This window comes from Heterodontus francisci, chromosome 33 (genome assembly GCF_036365525.1).
Source record: "Heterodontus francisci isolate sHetFra1 chromosome 33, sHetFra1.hap1, whole genome shotgun sequence".
In the NCBI taxonomy this organism is placed as follows: Eukaryota; Metazoa; Chordata; class Chondrichthyes; order Heterodontiformes; family Heterodontidae; genus Heterodontus; species Heterodontus francisci.
In genome coordinates this window covers 57,143,334-57,160,510 of record NC_090403.1, presented here as the reverse complement: position 1 = coordinate 57,160,510, position 17,177 = coordinate 57,143,334, and the positions used below count along the sequence as shown (strand labels likewise).

At 46.5% G+C, this 17,177-nt stretch overlaps 1 protein-coding gene across 1 annotated transcript in view; it reads left to right on the top strand.

Annotated features, from left to right (window-relative positions):
- selenow2a (selenoprotein W, 2a) overlaps nucleotides 1-3,117 on the top strand; it is a 37,869-nt gene extending 34,752 nt beyond the window's left edge. Inside the window, exon 4 of the mRNA XM_068013680.1 lies at nucleotides 1,579-3,117. Within this exon, the coding sequence (XP_067869781.1) occupies nucleotides 1,579-1,662 (84 nt within the window). The 3' untranslated portion in view covers nucleotides 1,663-3,117. The remainder of the gene's footprint in view (nucleotides 1-1,578) is intronic.
- The last annotated feature ends 14,060 nt before the right edge of the window (nucleotides 3,118-17,177 follow it).

The window sequence follows — 17,177 nt, the reverse complement described above, 5'->3', positions numbered from 1 at the left end:
ACTTCCCCACATTATTCTTCATCTGCAGCTTTATTGTCCACTCACTTTTTAAAACATTTATTCGTTCATTTGGTGAATGTGGGCATTGCTGGCTAGGTCGTTTATTGCCCATCCCTAATTGCCTTGCGAAGGTGGTGGTAAGCTGCTTTCTTGAACCACTGCAGTCCTTGGGGTCTAGGTACACCCACAGTGCTGTTTTGGAGTTCCAGGATTTTGACCCAGTGACAGTGAAGGAACGGCAATATAGTTCCAAGTCAGGATGGTGTGTGACTTGGAGGGGAACTTGCAGGTGGTGGTCCCATGCATTTGCTGCCCTTGTCCTTCTAGGTGGTAGAGGTCATAGGTTTGGATGCTGTCTAAGGAGCCTTGGTGAGTTGCAGTGCATCTTGTAGATGGTACACACTGCTGCCATTGTGCGTTGGTAATGAATGTTGAAGGTGATGGATGGGGTGCCAATCAAGCAGGCTTGTTTGGCCTTTGTCTCTTTGCAGTCTTTGTCTTTCTCAATTTACATTCCCTCTTAGCTTTGTATCGGCAGCAAACTTTTTTTTAATTCATTCATGGGATGTGGGTGTCGCTGGCTAGGCCAGCATTTATTGCCCATCCCTAATTGCCCTTGAGAAGGTGGTGAGCTGCCTTGAACCGCTGTAGTCCTTGGGGAGTAGGTATACCCACAGTGCTGTTAGGAAGGGAGTTCCGGGATTTTGACCCAGCGACAGTGAAGGAACGGCGATATAGTTCCAAGTGGTGGTGGTCCCAAGCATTTGCTCCCCTTGAGGGATCAAGGGTTTTTTTTTTGGAGAGGGGTGAAGACAGCAGATTTGAAGGAGAGGGAGGCACTACCTGTGGAGAGAGAACTGTTAATGATGTGAGCTAACATAGTAACCAGGAAGTGAAATTTGTGTCAGCAGTTTAGCTGGAATAGAGTTGAGGGAGCAGGAAATGTTTCATGGACAAGTTGAGCTCAGCAGGCTCCGTTAGCGCCAAACCCCGTTTACCCATCACCCCCTGTGCTTGTTGATCTACATTGGCTCTTGGTATACTTTCCTTGTGTTCAAATCCCTCCATGGCCTCATTCCCTCCCTCCCCTATCTCTAACCTCCTGCAGTCCTATAATCCTGAGATCTCTGCGTTCCTCCAATTCTGGCCTCTTGCACATCCCTGATTATATTTGCTCCACCATTGGTGGCTGTGCTTTCAATTGTTTGGGCCCTGAGCTCTGCAATTCCCTCCCTAGGTCTCTCCACCCCTCTCCGATCCTTTAATTCGCTCCTTAAAACCTACCCAAGCTTTTGGCTGGCTGTCTATATATCTTTCTAATTGGCTCCGTGTTAGATTTTGTTTAATTGCTACTGTGAAACATTTTAGGACATTCTACTATGTTAAAGGTGTTATAAATGCAAATTGTTATATTTATGTAGCTATAAATACAAGGAAGTATGTGCCTAAGTCTAAATGACTAATTGAAAGGAAATGGTAAGGGTGCTGTCTCTGACAGTAATGCCTTTCTGCATGGCTTGCTCTATGGCTGACCTGAGCAGTGGTTTTCAAGCTGGTTACTTCCTCTCTCTCTCACAGATTGTCGATGCGGTCCGGAAAGCCAACAGTGGAGAAGAAGTGCAAAAGGTCGTCAAGAACCGCCCTCCTTGTGTCATTCTGTAGCTCTGCCTAGATGGTGCCTTCTCTTCAGCTGCTAATCTGCCATACTTCCCAGTGCTTGCAAACTTGCCTTGACATGTGTTCTAGTCTAGATCCTGGAAATGTGGAAACATTTCTTCCAGTGAATTATTAATTCTTTAAAGCTGTGGTCACCTGACTAGCGACTGTAGTTTACATTCTGTGCTAGCCCACTGTGCTTCAAGTATAACTTGTAATTCCTGCTTCTCTGAGCATGTCAGACAAATGCATTTTTAAATCATTTTTTCCATCCAAAATGGCTTGCAAATCACTGCTTTGCTGCCCCTCCATTTCCCATGGATGTTTCTTCCTTTTAGTCCTTCCCTGGGCAGACATTATTTTCTGCAGGTATTCTGTCAGTGCTGCTGTGAAACACGTGAGTGACACAAAGTTCTCCTGCCTTGTCTCCTTCCCTCACCTTTCTCTGGTAAACACAGTTTGCCTGAAACCAGGGAATTGTAGAGTGCCCTGTGTGTACATTATACAACAAAATGTGTTTATTCCTCACAAAGGGATATAACTTTCAATCCAGTGGGGTGCTGGTTGCCTCTCTAACCACTGCCGCTCGCCAATCTGCATTGGGTCACTATCTCCACACTTCACCCTTGATGATAAGGAAGTGGCAGAACTAGTGAAATGAAGCAGCCAGATTCTACTGACACATGTTACTGATTTGTAACTCTGTGCACACATTACTGGGAAAAGAGCCACAATCACAATATGGAAGGGGGTTATTTCATACATTGTCCCTCACCCTTTCTTTGGGTTTGGGTCAGGCACCAACTTTGTTTTGGAGGTTGATGTGCTTTCAGTTACTGTCCAACACTCAGCTGGCCACGGTTGATGTAACGAGGGGGAAATGCTGACCACTTGCTCTTTGATTTTTACCTCCCATCCACTCACCAAACAGGAAGACATTTGATCTCTGCTTGACATCACCCTGTGCAATATGGTAGAGATTGAGATGGGCACATCAGGGCATTGAATCTACATTCCTCTGGTCTATATGTTAATGCAGTGAGTTCCAATTGATCGAAAGAACAAGAAATGCTAGATTAGCCCATGCTTTGCACAGAGGCATGTTTCGCCCCACATCTGTGCATCACAGTTGAGTGGGGTGGCTGGGTAATGCAAGTTTCCTCGCACAGTGTGCGCACATTCTGTCTCTGTCCTCTCTCTGCTGTCTGACATGGTAGACTACCCTGGGATTTTCTGCAAAAGCAGCTGTTGATTTACTGAAATTGTTAACTTGCTACAGCTTTAGAATCTGGTTCTGTGAATGACTATTTTAACTGAAAAACTAATGGTTAAAATACGAAAAGAAAGATGCTGTTTTCTAATGGGAGAGCAGGTTTACAACTTCAGTAAAGATTTTTAAACAAAATTATGGTGTTTGAACTTGCTGTGATTTAATATAATTAAAACATTTACACATCAGAAGCCTTGTCAGTCGTTTGTAAGAGCAGTAATGAATTAATACTGAAAACTAAAACCAAGTCTTAGTGAATTCTCTGTCAGCTGTGGCTCAGGCAGCAGCTCTCGTCCCATTCCGGAGCCTTGAGCCCGTAATCTGACACTCTGCAGTACAGAGGGAGCACGGCCCTGTCGGACGGGCAGAAATTTACAACACTGAAGGCGACCATTTGGCCTGTTGTCTGACCAGCTGACAAGTAGCCATCCAACCAAATCCTGTTTTCCAGCTCTTGACCTGTAGCTTTGTAGGTTCCAGCACTTCAAGTGCATATCTAAGTACTTTTTAAACGTTGAGGGTTTCTGCCTATACCACCCTTTCAGGCAAGAGTTCCAGATCTCCAACACCCTCTGGGCAAAATAATTTTCCCTTGAATCCCCTCTAAACCTTCAACCTCTTAGCCTCAATCAAGGGGAATAGGGCTTACCTATCCACTCTATCTAGACACCTCATAATTTTATATGATCTTATCTGGTTTGGAGAGCTTGTGTTATAACGAGATTGGATAGGCTGGGTATGTTTTCCCTGGAGCGAAGGAAGCTGAGAGGGGACATGATGGAGGTATATAAAATGATGAGAGGCATAGATAGGGTAGATAGCCAGAGTCTGTTTCCCATGGTAGGGGTGACTAAAACTAGAGGGCATAGATTAAAGGTGAGAGGGAGGAGGTTTAAAGGAGATCAAAGGGGTAACTTTTTCACACAAAGAATAGTGGGTATTGGGAATAAGCTGCCAGAGGAGGTGGTGGAGACAGGAACAGTAGTGACATTTAAGAGGCATCTGGACAGATACTTGAATGAGCAAGGCATAGAGGGATCTGTAATTAATGCAGATATGCACTTGAGGAAGTGACAAAGATGATAGATGAAGGAAGGGCAGTGGATGTTATCTATATGGACTTCAGTAAAGCCTTCGACAAGGTCCCTCATGGCAGACTGGTACAAAAGGTGAAGTCGCATGGGGTCAGGTGAGCTGGCAAGATGGATACAGAACTGGCTCAGTCACAGAAGACAGAGGGTAGCAGTGGAAGGGTGCTTTTCTGAATGGAGGGATGTGACTAGTGGTGTTCCACAGGGATCAGTGCTGGGACCTTTGCTCTTTGTAGTATATATAAATGATTTGGAGGAAAATGTAGCTGGTCTGATTAAGTTTGCGGACGACACAAAGGTTGGTGGAGTTGCGGATAGTGATGAGGATTGTCAGAGGATACAGCAGGAAATAGATCGGTTGGAGACTTGGGCGGAGAAATGGCAGATGGAGTTTAATCCGGACAAATGTGAGGGCGGCGCAGTGGTTAGCACCGCAGCCTCACAGCTCCAGCGACCGGGGTTCAATTCTGGGTACTGCCTGTGTGGAGTTTGCAAGTTCTCCCTGTGTCTGCGTGGGTTTTCTCCGGGTGCTCCGGTTTCCTCCCACATGCCAAAGACTTGCAGGTTGATAGGTAAATTGGCCATTATACATTGCCCCTAGTGTAGGTAGGTGGTAGGGAAATATAGGGACAGATGGGGATGTGGTAGGAATATGGGATTAGTGTAGGATTAGTATAAATGGGTGGTTGATGGTCGGCACAGCCTCGGTGGGCCGAAGGGCCTGTTTCAGTGCTGTATCTCTAAATAAAAAAATAAATAAAGTAATGCATTTTGGAAGGTCTAATGCAGGTGGGAAGTATACAGTAAATGGCAGAACCCTTAGGAGTATTGACAGGCAGAGAGATCTGGGCGTACAGGTCCACAGGTCACAAAGTGGCAACGCAGGTGGATAAGAACAAAGAACAAACAAAGAAAATTACAGCACAGGAACAGGCCCTCCAAGCCTGCGCCGATCCAGATCCTCTATCTAAAGTGGTCAAGAAGGCATACGGCATGCTTGCCTTCATCAGTCGGGGCATAGAGTATAAAAATTGGCAAGTCATGCTGCAGCTGTACAGAACTTTAGTTAGACCACACTTAGAATATTGTGTGCAATTCTGGTCGCCACACTACCAGAAGGACGTGGAGGCTTTGGCGAGGGTACAGAAGAGGTTTACCAGGATGTTGCCTGGTCTGGAGGGCATTAGCTATGAGGAGAGGTTGGAAAAACTCGGATTGTTTTCACTGGAACGATGAAGGTGGAGGGGTGACATGACAGAGGTTTACAAAGTTATAAGCAGCATGGACAGAGTGGATAGTCAGAAGCTTTTTCCCAGGGTGGAAGAGTCAGTTACTAAGGGACATAGGTTTAAGGTGCGAGGGGAAAAGTTTAGAGGGATGTGCGAGGCAAGTTCTTTACACAGAGGGTGGTGAGTGCCTGGAACTTGCTGCCAGGGGAGATGGTGGAAGCAGATACGATAGCAACGTTTAAGAGGCATCTTGACAAATACATGAATAGGAAGGGAATAGAGGGATATGGTCCCTGGAAGTGCAGAAGGTTTTAGTTTCGGCAGGCATCAAGATCAGCGCAGGCTTGGAGGGCCGAATGGCCTGTTCCTGTGCTGTACTGTTCTTTGTTCTTTGTTCTTTGTTCAGGCAGGTGGGATTAGTATAGACAGGCATTATGGTCGGTATGGACGCGGTGGGCCGAAGGGCCTGTTTCTCTGCTGTATGACTATCTAATTTCATAATCCCCTCAGCCTGCTATGTTCCAAAGAGAAGAACCCTAGCCTATCCAATCTTTCCTCATAACTAAAATTCTCCAGTGTAGGTAACATCCTTGTAAATCTCCTCAGTACCCTCCAGTGTGTCTTTTGGATGAGATGTTAAACTGAGGCACCAACTGCTCCTTCAGATGTAAAAAATCCCATTGCTATTTCAAAGAAGAGCAGATGAGTTCTCCCCCTGGTGTCCTGGGCCAATATTTGTTCCTCAACCAACATCACTAAAAACAGATTATCTGATCGTTATCACGTTGCTGTTTGTGGGATCTTGCTGCTGCATTGCCTACATTAAAATAGTAACTGCACTAAAGTACTTCATTGGCTGTAAAGCACTCTGGGATGTCCTGTGGTTGTGAAAGATGCTACATAAATGCAAGTCTTTATCAGTAAAATATTGGAAGTATATATAGTGCCTGAGGTGATTGCATTGTTCAGTTCTACAATTCATCTCCCGGGGCGCGCTCCAGATTCTGTGCAGCATTGGGATTTGAATCCTGGCTTGTGGGGGTGGTAGTGGCGACAGCTCCAAGCACTCCTTGACCAGCTGGAAAGCACAGGTGGAATTCCTGCTCATAAAAGCTCACTGCTGCGAAAGACCAATTGTGGGCTTGCCTTTACAAGTCTAACTAAAAGAATTAATTTAGACAGGAGCCAAGATGAGTTGATACAGTGAACTTCTCAGGATCTTTCAGAGAGGTGCTGGAAAGCTGAGCTGGGTTGTGGTCTTCTCTCCTTCCTTGGGAATTCTCTCCTGCAGGCCTTTGAAAGAGATGGAACAGGCTGGGCTGAGCTAAGATTCTATCCTTCAATTTTTTTTAAAACTCCAACCCCTTTTACACAGGTCATTCCCAACTCCAAACAATTCAAAAGTGCAATAGGAAACAAAGTCCACCCTCTGACTTATCACTTCTCTGCACACATCTTCCTCTGTTATCAGGGTTTCTGTTCTGTTTTTAACATGAGTCATGTGATGAGAAAATGATGTCAAACAAGTCCTTTGAGTGTCTTCCTGATGACCCTCTTGGGGAAAAAAAACTGGTCCAACATTTCTTCAGTTTGTCTATGAATGCTCAAAAAATATATTTAACAAAAACAGAAGCACTTTCAAAGCACTGTACCCCAGTGTTATACAGTGACAGATCGGACCCGCCAGCACTGTACCCCAGTGTTATACAGTGACAGACTCGTCCCTGCCAGCACTGTACCCCAGTGTTATACAGTGACAGACCCGTCCCTGCCAGTACTGTACCCCAGTGTTATACAGTGACAGACTCGTCCCTGCCAGTACTGTACCCCTGTGTTATACAGTGACGGACCTGTCCCCACCAGTACTGTACCCCAGTGTTATACAGTGACGAACCTGTCCCCACCAGTACTGTATCCCAGTGTTATACAGTGACAGACCTGTACCTGCCAGTACTGTACCCCAGTGTTATACAGTGACAGACCCGTACCCGCCAGCACTGTACCCCAGTGTTATACAGTGACAGACTCGTCCCTGCCAGTACTGTACCCCAGTGTTATACAGTGACAGACCCGTCCCTGCCAGTACTGTACCCCAGTGTTACACAGTGACAGACCCGTACCCGCCAGCACTGTACCCAGTGTTATACAGTGACAGATCGGACCCGCCAGCACTGTACCCCAGTGTTATACAGTGACAGACTCGTCCCTGCCAGCACTGTACCCCAGTGTTATACAGTGACAGACCCGTCCCTGCCAGTACTGTACCCCAGTGTTATACAGTGACAGACTCGTCCCTGCCAGTACTGTACCCCTGTGTTATACAGTGACGGACCTTTCCCCACCAGTACTGTACCCCAGTGTTATACAGTGACGAACCTGTCCCCACCAGTACTGTATCCCAGTGTTATACAGTGACAGACCTGTACCTGCCAGTACTGTACCCCAGTGTTATACAGTGACAGACCCGTACCCGCCAGCACTGTACCCCAGTGTTATACAGTGACAGACTCGTCCCTGCCAGTACTGTACCCCAGTGTTATACAGTGACAGACCCGTCCCTGCCAGTACTGTACCCCAGTGTTACACAGTGACAGACCCGTACCCGCCAGCACTGTACCCAGTGTTATACAGTGACAGACTCGTCCCTGCCAGTACTGTACCCCTGTGTTATACAGTGACGGACCTGTCCCCACCAGTACTGTATCCCAGTGTTATACAGTGACGAACCTGTCCCCACCAGTACTGTACCCCAGTGTTATACAGTGACAGACTCGTCCCTGCCAGTACTGTACCCCTGTGTTATACAGTGACGGACCTGTCCCCACCAGTACTGTACCCCAGTGTTATACAGTGACGGACCTGTCCCCACCAGTACTGTACCCCAGTGTTATACAGTGACGAACCTGTCCCCACCAGTACTGTACCCCAGTGTTATACAGTGACAAACCTGTCCCCACCAGTACTGTACCAGTGTTATACAGTGACAGACCTGTACCCACCAGTACTGTACCCTAGTGATATACAGTGACAGACCTGTCCCCACCAGTACTGTACCCCAGTGTTATACAGTGACAAACCTGTACCCACCAGTACTGTACCCTAATGTGGTACAGTGACAGACCTGTCCCCACCAGTACTGTACCACAGTGTTACACAGTGACAGACCTGTCCCCACCAGTACTGTACCCCAGTGTTATACAGTGACAGACTCGTCCCTGCCAGTACTGTACCCCTGTGTTATACAGTGACGGACCTGTCCCCACCAGTACTGTACCCCAGTGTTATACAGTGACGGACCTGTCCCCACCAGTACTGTACCCCAGTGTTATACAGTGACGGACCTGTCCCCACCAGTACTGTACCCCAGTGTTATACAGTGACGAACCTGTCCCCACCAGTACTGTACCCCAGTGTTATACAGTGACAAACCTGTCCCCACCAGTACTGTACCAGTGTTATACAGTGACAGACCTGTCCCCACCAGTACTGTACCCCAGTGTTATACAGTGACAGACCTGTACCTGCCAGTACTGTACCCCAGTGTTATACAGTGTCAGACCTGTCCCCACCAGTACTGTACCCCCGTGTTATACAGTGACAGACCTGTCCCCACCAGTACCGTACCCCAGTGTTATACAGTGACAGACCTGTACCTGCCACTACTGTACCCCTGTGTTATACAGTGACAGACCTGTCCCCACCAGTACCGTACCCCCGTGTTATACAGTGACAGACCTGTCCCCACCAGTACTGTACCCCAGTGTAATACAGTGACAGACCTGTACACACCAGTACTGTACCGGTGTTGTACAGTGACAGACTTGTACCCACCAGTACTGTACCTCAGTGATATACAGTGACAAACCTGTCCCCACCAGTACTGTACCCCCGTGTTATACAGTGACAGACCTGTCCCCACCAGTACCGTACCCCAGTGTTATACAGTGACAGACCTGTACCTGCCACTACTGTAACCCCGTGTTATACAGTGACAGACCTGTCCCCGCCAGCACTGTACCCCAGTGTTATACAGTGACAGACCTGTCCCCACCAGTACCGTGCCCCAGTGGTATACAGTAACAAACCTGTCCCCACCAGTACTGTACCAGTGTTATACAGTGACAGACCTGTACCCACCAGTACTGTACCCTAGTGATATACAGTGACAGACCTGTCCCCACCAGTACTGTACCCCAGTGTGATACAGTGACAAACCTGTCCCACCAGTACTGTACCCCAGTGTTATACAGTGACAGACCTGTACCCACCAGTACTGTACCACAGTGTTACACAGTGACAGACCTGTCCCCACCAGTACTGTACCCCAGTGTTATACAGTGACAGACCTGTACCCACCAGTACTGTACCCCAGTGATATACAGTGACAGACCTGTCCCCACCAGTACTGTACCCCAGTGTTCTACAGTGACAGACCTGTACCCACCAGTACTGTACCCTAATGTGGTACAGTGACAGACCTGTCCCCACCAGTACTGTACCACAGTGTTACACAGTGACAGACCTGTCCCCACCAGTACTGTACCCCAGTGTTACACAGTGACAGACCTGTCCCCACCAGTACTGTACCCCAGTGTGATACAGTGACAGACCTGTACACACCAGTAATGTACCGGTGTTGTATAGTGACAGACTTGTACCCACCAGTACTGTACCTCAGTGATATACAGTGACAAACCTGTCCCCACCAGTACTGTACCAGTATTATACAGTTACAGACCTGTACCCACCAGTACTGTACCCCAGTGTTATACAGTGACAGACCTGTCCCCACCAGTACTGTACCCGAATGATATACAGTGACAGACCTGTCCCCACCAGTACTGTACCCCAGTGTGATACAGTGACAGACCTGTGCCCACCAGTACTGTACCACAGTGTTACACAGTGACAGACCTGTCCCCACCAGTACAGTACCCCAGTGTTATACAGTGACAGACCTCTACCCACCAGTACAGTACCCCAGTGTTATACAGTGACAGACCTGTCCCCACCAGTACTGTACCCCAGTGATATACAGTGACAAACCTGTCCCCACCAGTACTGTACCCCAGTGTTATACAGTGACAGACCTGTCCCCACCAGTACTGTACCCCAGTGATATACAGTGACAAACCTGTCCCCACCAGTACTGTACCACACTGTTACACAGTGACATACCAGTCCCTGCCAGTACTGTACCCCAGTGTGATACAGTGACAGACCTGTACCAACCAGTACTGTACCCTAATGTGATACAGTGACAGACCTGTGCCCACCAGTACTGTACCACAGTGTTACACGGTGACAGACCTGTCCCCACCAGTACTGTACCCCAGTGATATACAGTCACAAACCTGTCCCCACCAATACTGTACCCCAGTGTGATACAGTGACAGACCTGTACCCACCAGTACTGTGCCCCATTGTTATACAGTGACAGACCTGTCCCCACCAGTACTGTACCCCAGTGATATACAGTGACAAACCTGTCCCCACCAGTACTGTACCCCAGTGTGATACAGCGACAGACCTGTACCCACCAGTACTGTACCCCATTGTTATACAGTGACAGACCTGTACCCACCAGTACTGTACCCCAGTGTTATACAGTGACAGACCTGTACACACCAGTACTGTACCCCAGTGTTATACAGCGACAGACCTGTCCCCACCAGCACTGTACCCCAGTGTTATACAGTGACAGACCTGTACACACCAGTACTGTAACCCAGTGATATACAGTGACAAACCTTTCCCCACCAGTACTGTACCAGTGTTATACAGTTACAGACCCGTACCCACCAGTACTGTACCCTAGTGATATACAGTGACAGACCTGTCCCCACCAGTACTGTACCCCAGTGTTATACAGTGACAGACCTGTCCCCACCAGCACTGTACCCCAGTGTTATACAGTGACAGACCTGTACACACCAGTACTGTACCCCAGTGTTATACAGCGACAGACCTGTCCCCACCAGCACTGTACCCCAGTGTTATACAGTGACAGACCTGTACACACCAGTACTGTAACCCAGTGATATACAGTGACAAACCTTTCCCCACCAGTACTGTACCAGTGTTATACAGTTACAGACCCGTACCCACCAGTACTGTACCCTAGTGATATACAGTGACAGACCTGTCCCCACCAGTACTGTACCACAGTGTTACACAGTGACAGACTTGTCCCTGCCAGTACTGTACCCCAGTGTTATACAGTGACAGACCTGTCCCCACCAGCACTGTACCTGTTATACAGTGATATACCTGTACCCACCAGTACTGTACCAGTGTTATACAGTGACGGTCCTGTCCCCACCAGTACTGTACCCCAGTGTTATACAGTGACAGACCTGTACCCACCAGTACTGTACCCCAGTGTGATACAGTGACAGACCTGTACCCACCAGGACTCTACCACAGTGTCACTCAGTGACAGACCTGTCCCCACCAGTACTGTACCCCAGTGTTTTACAGTTACAGACCTGTACCCACCAGTACTGTGTCCCATGGTTTTACAGTTACAGACCTGTACCCACCAGTACTGTACCCCAGTGTGATACAGTGACAGACCTGTACCCACCAGGACTCTACCACAGTGTCACTCAGTGACAGACCTGTACCCACCAGTACTGTACCAGTGTTATACAGTGACAGACCCGTCCCCACCAGTACTGTACCCCAGTGTTATACATTGACAGACCTGTACCCACCAGTACTGTACCCCAGTGTGATACAGTGACAGACCTGTACCCACCAGGACTCTACCACAGTGTCACTCAGTGACAGACCTGTACCCACCAGTACTGTACCAGTGTTATACAGTGACAGACCTGTACCCACCAGTACGGTCTCCCAGTGTTATACAGTGACAGACCCGTCCCCACCAGTACTGTACCCCAGTGTTATACATTGACAGACCTGTACCCACCAGTACTGTGCCCCAGTGTTATACAGTGATAAACCTGTACCCACCAGTACTGTACCCCAGTGTTATACATTGACAGACCTGTCCCCACCAGTACAGTACCCCAGTGTTATACATTGACAGACCTGCACCCACCAGTACTGTACCCATGGCATACAGTGACAGATCTGTACCCAACAGTACTGTCCCAGTGTTAAACAGCGACAGACCTGTCCCCACCAGTACTGTGCCCCAGTGTTATACAGTGACAGACCTGTGCACACCAGTACTGTGCCCCAGTGTTATACAGTGACAGACCTGTACCCACCAGTAGTGTACCCACCAGTACTGTACCCATTCCTAAGATTACAACCTTACAAGAGAAGAAATTCCTCCTCATTTCCATCTTGAAAGGGAAATCCTTTATTATGAATTTGTGCCCCTAGTTCTAGGTGCCCCATGAGTGGAAACATCTCAGCATCTACCCTGTCAAACCCCCCTCAGAATCTTATGTTTCAATAATATCACACCTCATTCTTCTAAACTCCAATGAGTACAGGCCCAACCTGCTCAACCTTTTCTGGTAAGACAAACCTTCATCCCCAGAATCAGCCTTGTGCACCTTCTGTGAACTGCTTCTTCTGCAAGTATATCCCTGCTTGAGTAAGGAGACCAAAACTATATGCCGTACTCTAGGTGCAGTCTCACCAATGCCCCATACAGTTGTAGCAAGACTTCCCTACTTTTATACTCCATCCCTTTCGCAATGAATACCAACCAAATGTCAAAAGAAATTTAAGCAAAATACTGCAGATGCTGGAAATCTGAAATGAAAACAAGAAATGCTGGAACCACTGAGCAGGTCTGGCAGCATCTGTGAAAAGAGAAGCAGAGTTAACGTTTCGGGTCAGTGACCCTTCTTCGGAAGACCCGAAACGTTAACTCTGCTTCTCTTTTCACAGATGCTGCCAGACCTGCTGAGTGGTTCCAGCATTTCTTGTCAAAAGAAATTTGTTGGTCTGAGCACTGGGAGTATCGTGTGATCTTTTAGCTGCAGTTGAAATGACAGACAGCTGATGAATTTACATCTCATCAAAGGACAGCACCTGTGACCATGCAGCATTCCCTCAGTACTGGCACTGGGAGTATTGGTCAAGACTGGAAGCAGAAATGTGCTCCTGGTTGTTTTTCAAAATTCTGGTCGGTGCAGTTTACTGCACTGAAATCCTGGTGACAATACTAAAACAGATACATTTTTAATATACAATAAAACAGATCTGAAGAGGCACAAACCAGTCATTTCTGCAAATGTTCGTCTAAACTCTGCTATAACCTCGGCAGGTGATCCACAGAAACTCCCAGGAAACACCCAATCACAGTTTTCTGCAGATCCTCCGCCAAGTTACAGAAAATGTGCAACCCCATTGTACATGAAACTTCAGGAGTGAATTGTCACCTTCCCTTTTGTTTCTGAAGTCTACCTGCAGCACTCAAAGTACCTGACAACAACCTGTTCCTCACTGCAGACAGAAGAAACAAATGTCAGTTTTACAAATGAGCCAATCTTGTTGAATGGGTGTATTTCGGTTCAGGGAAGCTGAGGTTCCCATTCCACTGATTTTGGAACCTCTGAAATCCAAAATAAAAACAGAAAATACTGGGAACACTCAGCAGGTCATGCAGAATCTGGTACTGTAATGCTACCTTTCACTTCTCACTCAGGCATAGAGTGTTTCCAACATTTTCTGTTTCTATGGAAGGTAATAGTCCTGCTTCTGTTGAGGGTCTTTGCCTGGACTGAAAAACGTTCCATTGCACCTCTCCAAATAAAATGTCTCCAGTTCAGTATCTTACTGGACAACACACCATAACTTGCATTAAATTTAAAATAAAGGTTTTATGCAAATGGAAAAATTGAAACCAGCAGTATCAGTATCTCGGAGAGGTGAATGGTCAGTCACCTCTTTCAGTAGGGTTTAAACTGCCTGTCCAATTGCAACCTAGATTCCCTGTCTTTACCACCATGCTCCCAAATTTCCTTCCCTGAAGGCACTGACTCTTGCTCGAATAGCTTGTTCAGGGAAGAGTGTTAATCCTCTCCTCACAATATCACTCCAGTCTGGTCCTCAGCAGGCATGTCCTGGGTCGTGAGCATCGGGGGGACCCTGGCTTCAAACCTCCCTGGCAGTGGTCAGTGATAACACACAACCTCCGGAGATCAGCTCACTCTACGCTGCCCAGAGATCAGAGAAAGGGAAAAAAATGCAAGTGCTGGAAATTCAATACAACAACTGAACATGCTGCATGCAACAGGTCATTCAGCATCGGTAAAGAAAGCAGATAGGTTATTGCTTCAGGTGTACGATCTTTCCTGAGTATGTGTTTCCAGTGTGTTCTGTTCTTGTTTTCAGAATAAACATGCAGTGTTGCCTGTTGTATCTGACTGTTGCCACCAGGGAGTGCTGAATGTCAATTTTACTGACTATCTCAGTTAGACTTGGAAAATCTAATTTTGTCTCAATAGGTTGCCTGAGAGCTTACCTCAGGGTCAATGCAATCTGCAAGGTTTATATTGCGTGTTGTTGTATTGTTATTAATAGCGTCTTCAGGAGTGTTTCAGGGATGATTTGGAGAAAGTCTCAGGTTCAGGTAAAGGTTAACTCAGAACTGTTTATTTTTTACATTATACTATATACATACTCCTCAAGCCACCTAAACTAGCATCCTCTTACAGTGGGAGGGGTCTCTCATTGTCTTCGGTGTTAATCCTTTACATCCTTATACTACATTCCCTGCCCCCAGTCTTTATCCAACATTTTTCCAAACACATATACATTGTAATATTCATCCGATTCCTTTGTCCGTTCCCTTCATTCGTTCGTATAACATATGATCGCTGATAGTCCTCATGTTTATGGATTGCTGTACCTTCTCATTCCAGGTCATGTATCCAAACTTTTTGACCATTGTTTAATTTGGGTAAGCTTCTCGCTCGAAATCTCCCATTGTAATTCCGAGTTTGTTTCCTTCTGTAGGAGTTTCCTCTTTCTCGGACTTTCTCGTAGTCTTGAGTCTTCAATCCAGGAATTAATTGTTGAGGCAATACTGGAAGCTGTGTTCTCAACTTCCTTCCCATTAGTATTTCAGCTGGTGATAATCCACACCACAGTGGCGTTGAACAATAAACTAGGAATGAGATAGGAGGATCTTCATTTTCTTGAGTAACAAAGATCTTATGGTTTGCACACCTTGTTCTGCCACACTATTGGACTTTGGATACCTCGGTGAGCTCGTAAGATGCTGAAAACACATCTTCACGGTAAACTGTGTAAAACATTCATTTGCAGATTGTGGTCCATTGTCTGATAATATTTCATCCGGAACCTCTTGTGTCATGAAGATGTCCTGAAGAATTCTGATAACTACCTTGGTGGTCGTAGAATGTAATCGTCGAACTACTGTCCACCTGGAAAAGTAGTCAATAATGATTATATATGACTTACCCCAAACATGAATAAATCCATGCCTAGCCTTTGCCAATGTCTAGTTGAAAAATGGGTAGTCAACAGTGTGGCATGCAGACCCCCACCTGCCAAGAATGAGGCATATTAATTTTGTCATATGAACATTGATTTTAAACTAAAAGCAAAATACTGCAGATGCTGGGAATCTGAAATAAAAACAAGAAAGTGTTGGAAATGCTCAGCAGGTCCGGCAGCATCTGTGGAGAGAGAAGCAGAGTTAATGCTTCAGGTCAGTGACCCTTCTTCAGAACTACCGTGATGAAGGGTCACTGACCTGAAACATTAACTCTGCTTCTCTCTCCACAGATGCTGCCAAGCCTGCTGAGAATTTCCAGCATTTCTTGATTTGAAACTGTTGCTGGAGTGAAGAAATGACTTGTTAAAGAGATCACCAGACCTTTGACGGGAGGATATTTGCATACTAAGAGACAGTGCTTGTGGAGACAAAGAACTATTCCCTGATCCAATTAACCCAAATGGATTTTGATCACCAGACATTGAAGGTGTAGGGAAGTGCATTCCAGGGACTGCTAAGATGATACAATCCACAGAGACTGGACTGGTTAAACCAGCTGTTCACATGACTGACAGGCTGATCCAGGCTTTTGAATGAGACACAGGACAGTTTGAATTGAGATGGGAGTATGCAACTGAAGCTGGAACAAGGAAGCCTCTCTCCTGGCTATCTCTCTCTCTCACTTTCTCCTAAGCCACTGGACCCATGGAAGACATGTAAACCTCAAGAGACAAAAGTCTCCGACATCAAAACAGGTTGAAGTGTGCACTGGGCCCCAACGAATTGCAGGACTTACCAACAACCAAAGACTCCACATTGAACTTAAAGGACTATAACTATAATCCCGATATTGCCTCAAACGTTTCCCTTTATTCTTTTCTCCTATTTCTGTCTCTATCTGCGTGTGTGTTTATCGTGTGTGCATGCTAGCGTGGTCACGTCGTATATTCATAGTCGTTAACCGGATTAGAGTTTAAGATTAATAAACTTCTACCTTTCTTGTTTAAATCTAAGGAAACCTGTCTGATTTCTTTGCCTTACAATTGGAGCAGTGAATAAGGATTCACTAAGGGGGAGCTAAAAACACGGTGTTTCTAAAATTAAACCCTGTTTTTGTTAAACCAGGCAAAGGTTGAGAGGGACCCCCTAGACCCCTTCTCACCTGGTCGTAACAAGTGGTTCCTGCTGTTCTGGCCTTTATATCGCACATGTCTGACAGTTGTTGATCATGGTTTCAATAAGCTTAGATACCCCAGGCCACCATACTGAAGACTATGCCATCGCTCTGCACTTGGTTATACCCAAGTAGCCTTGGTGTAAACGATCTAAGATATCGGATCTCATTGAAGTAGGAATAATAATTGTCATTGTAAACTAATAAGTTGTTAATTATGGTAAAGCATTTCCTATACTCATGGAACATCTTCATTGTTCTCCCTCCTGAACTTTCTTGTAGTCACCCCGTGTACAATATTGTCTAA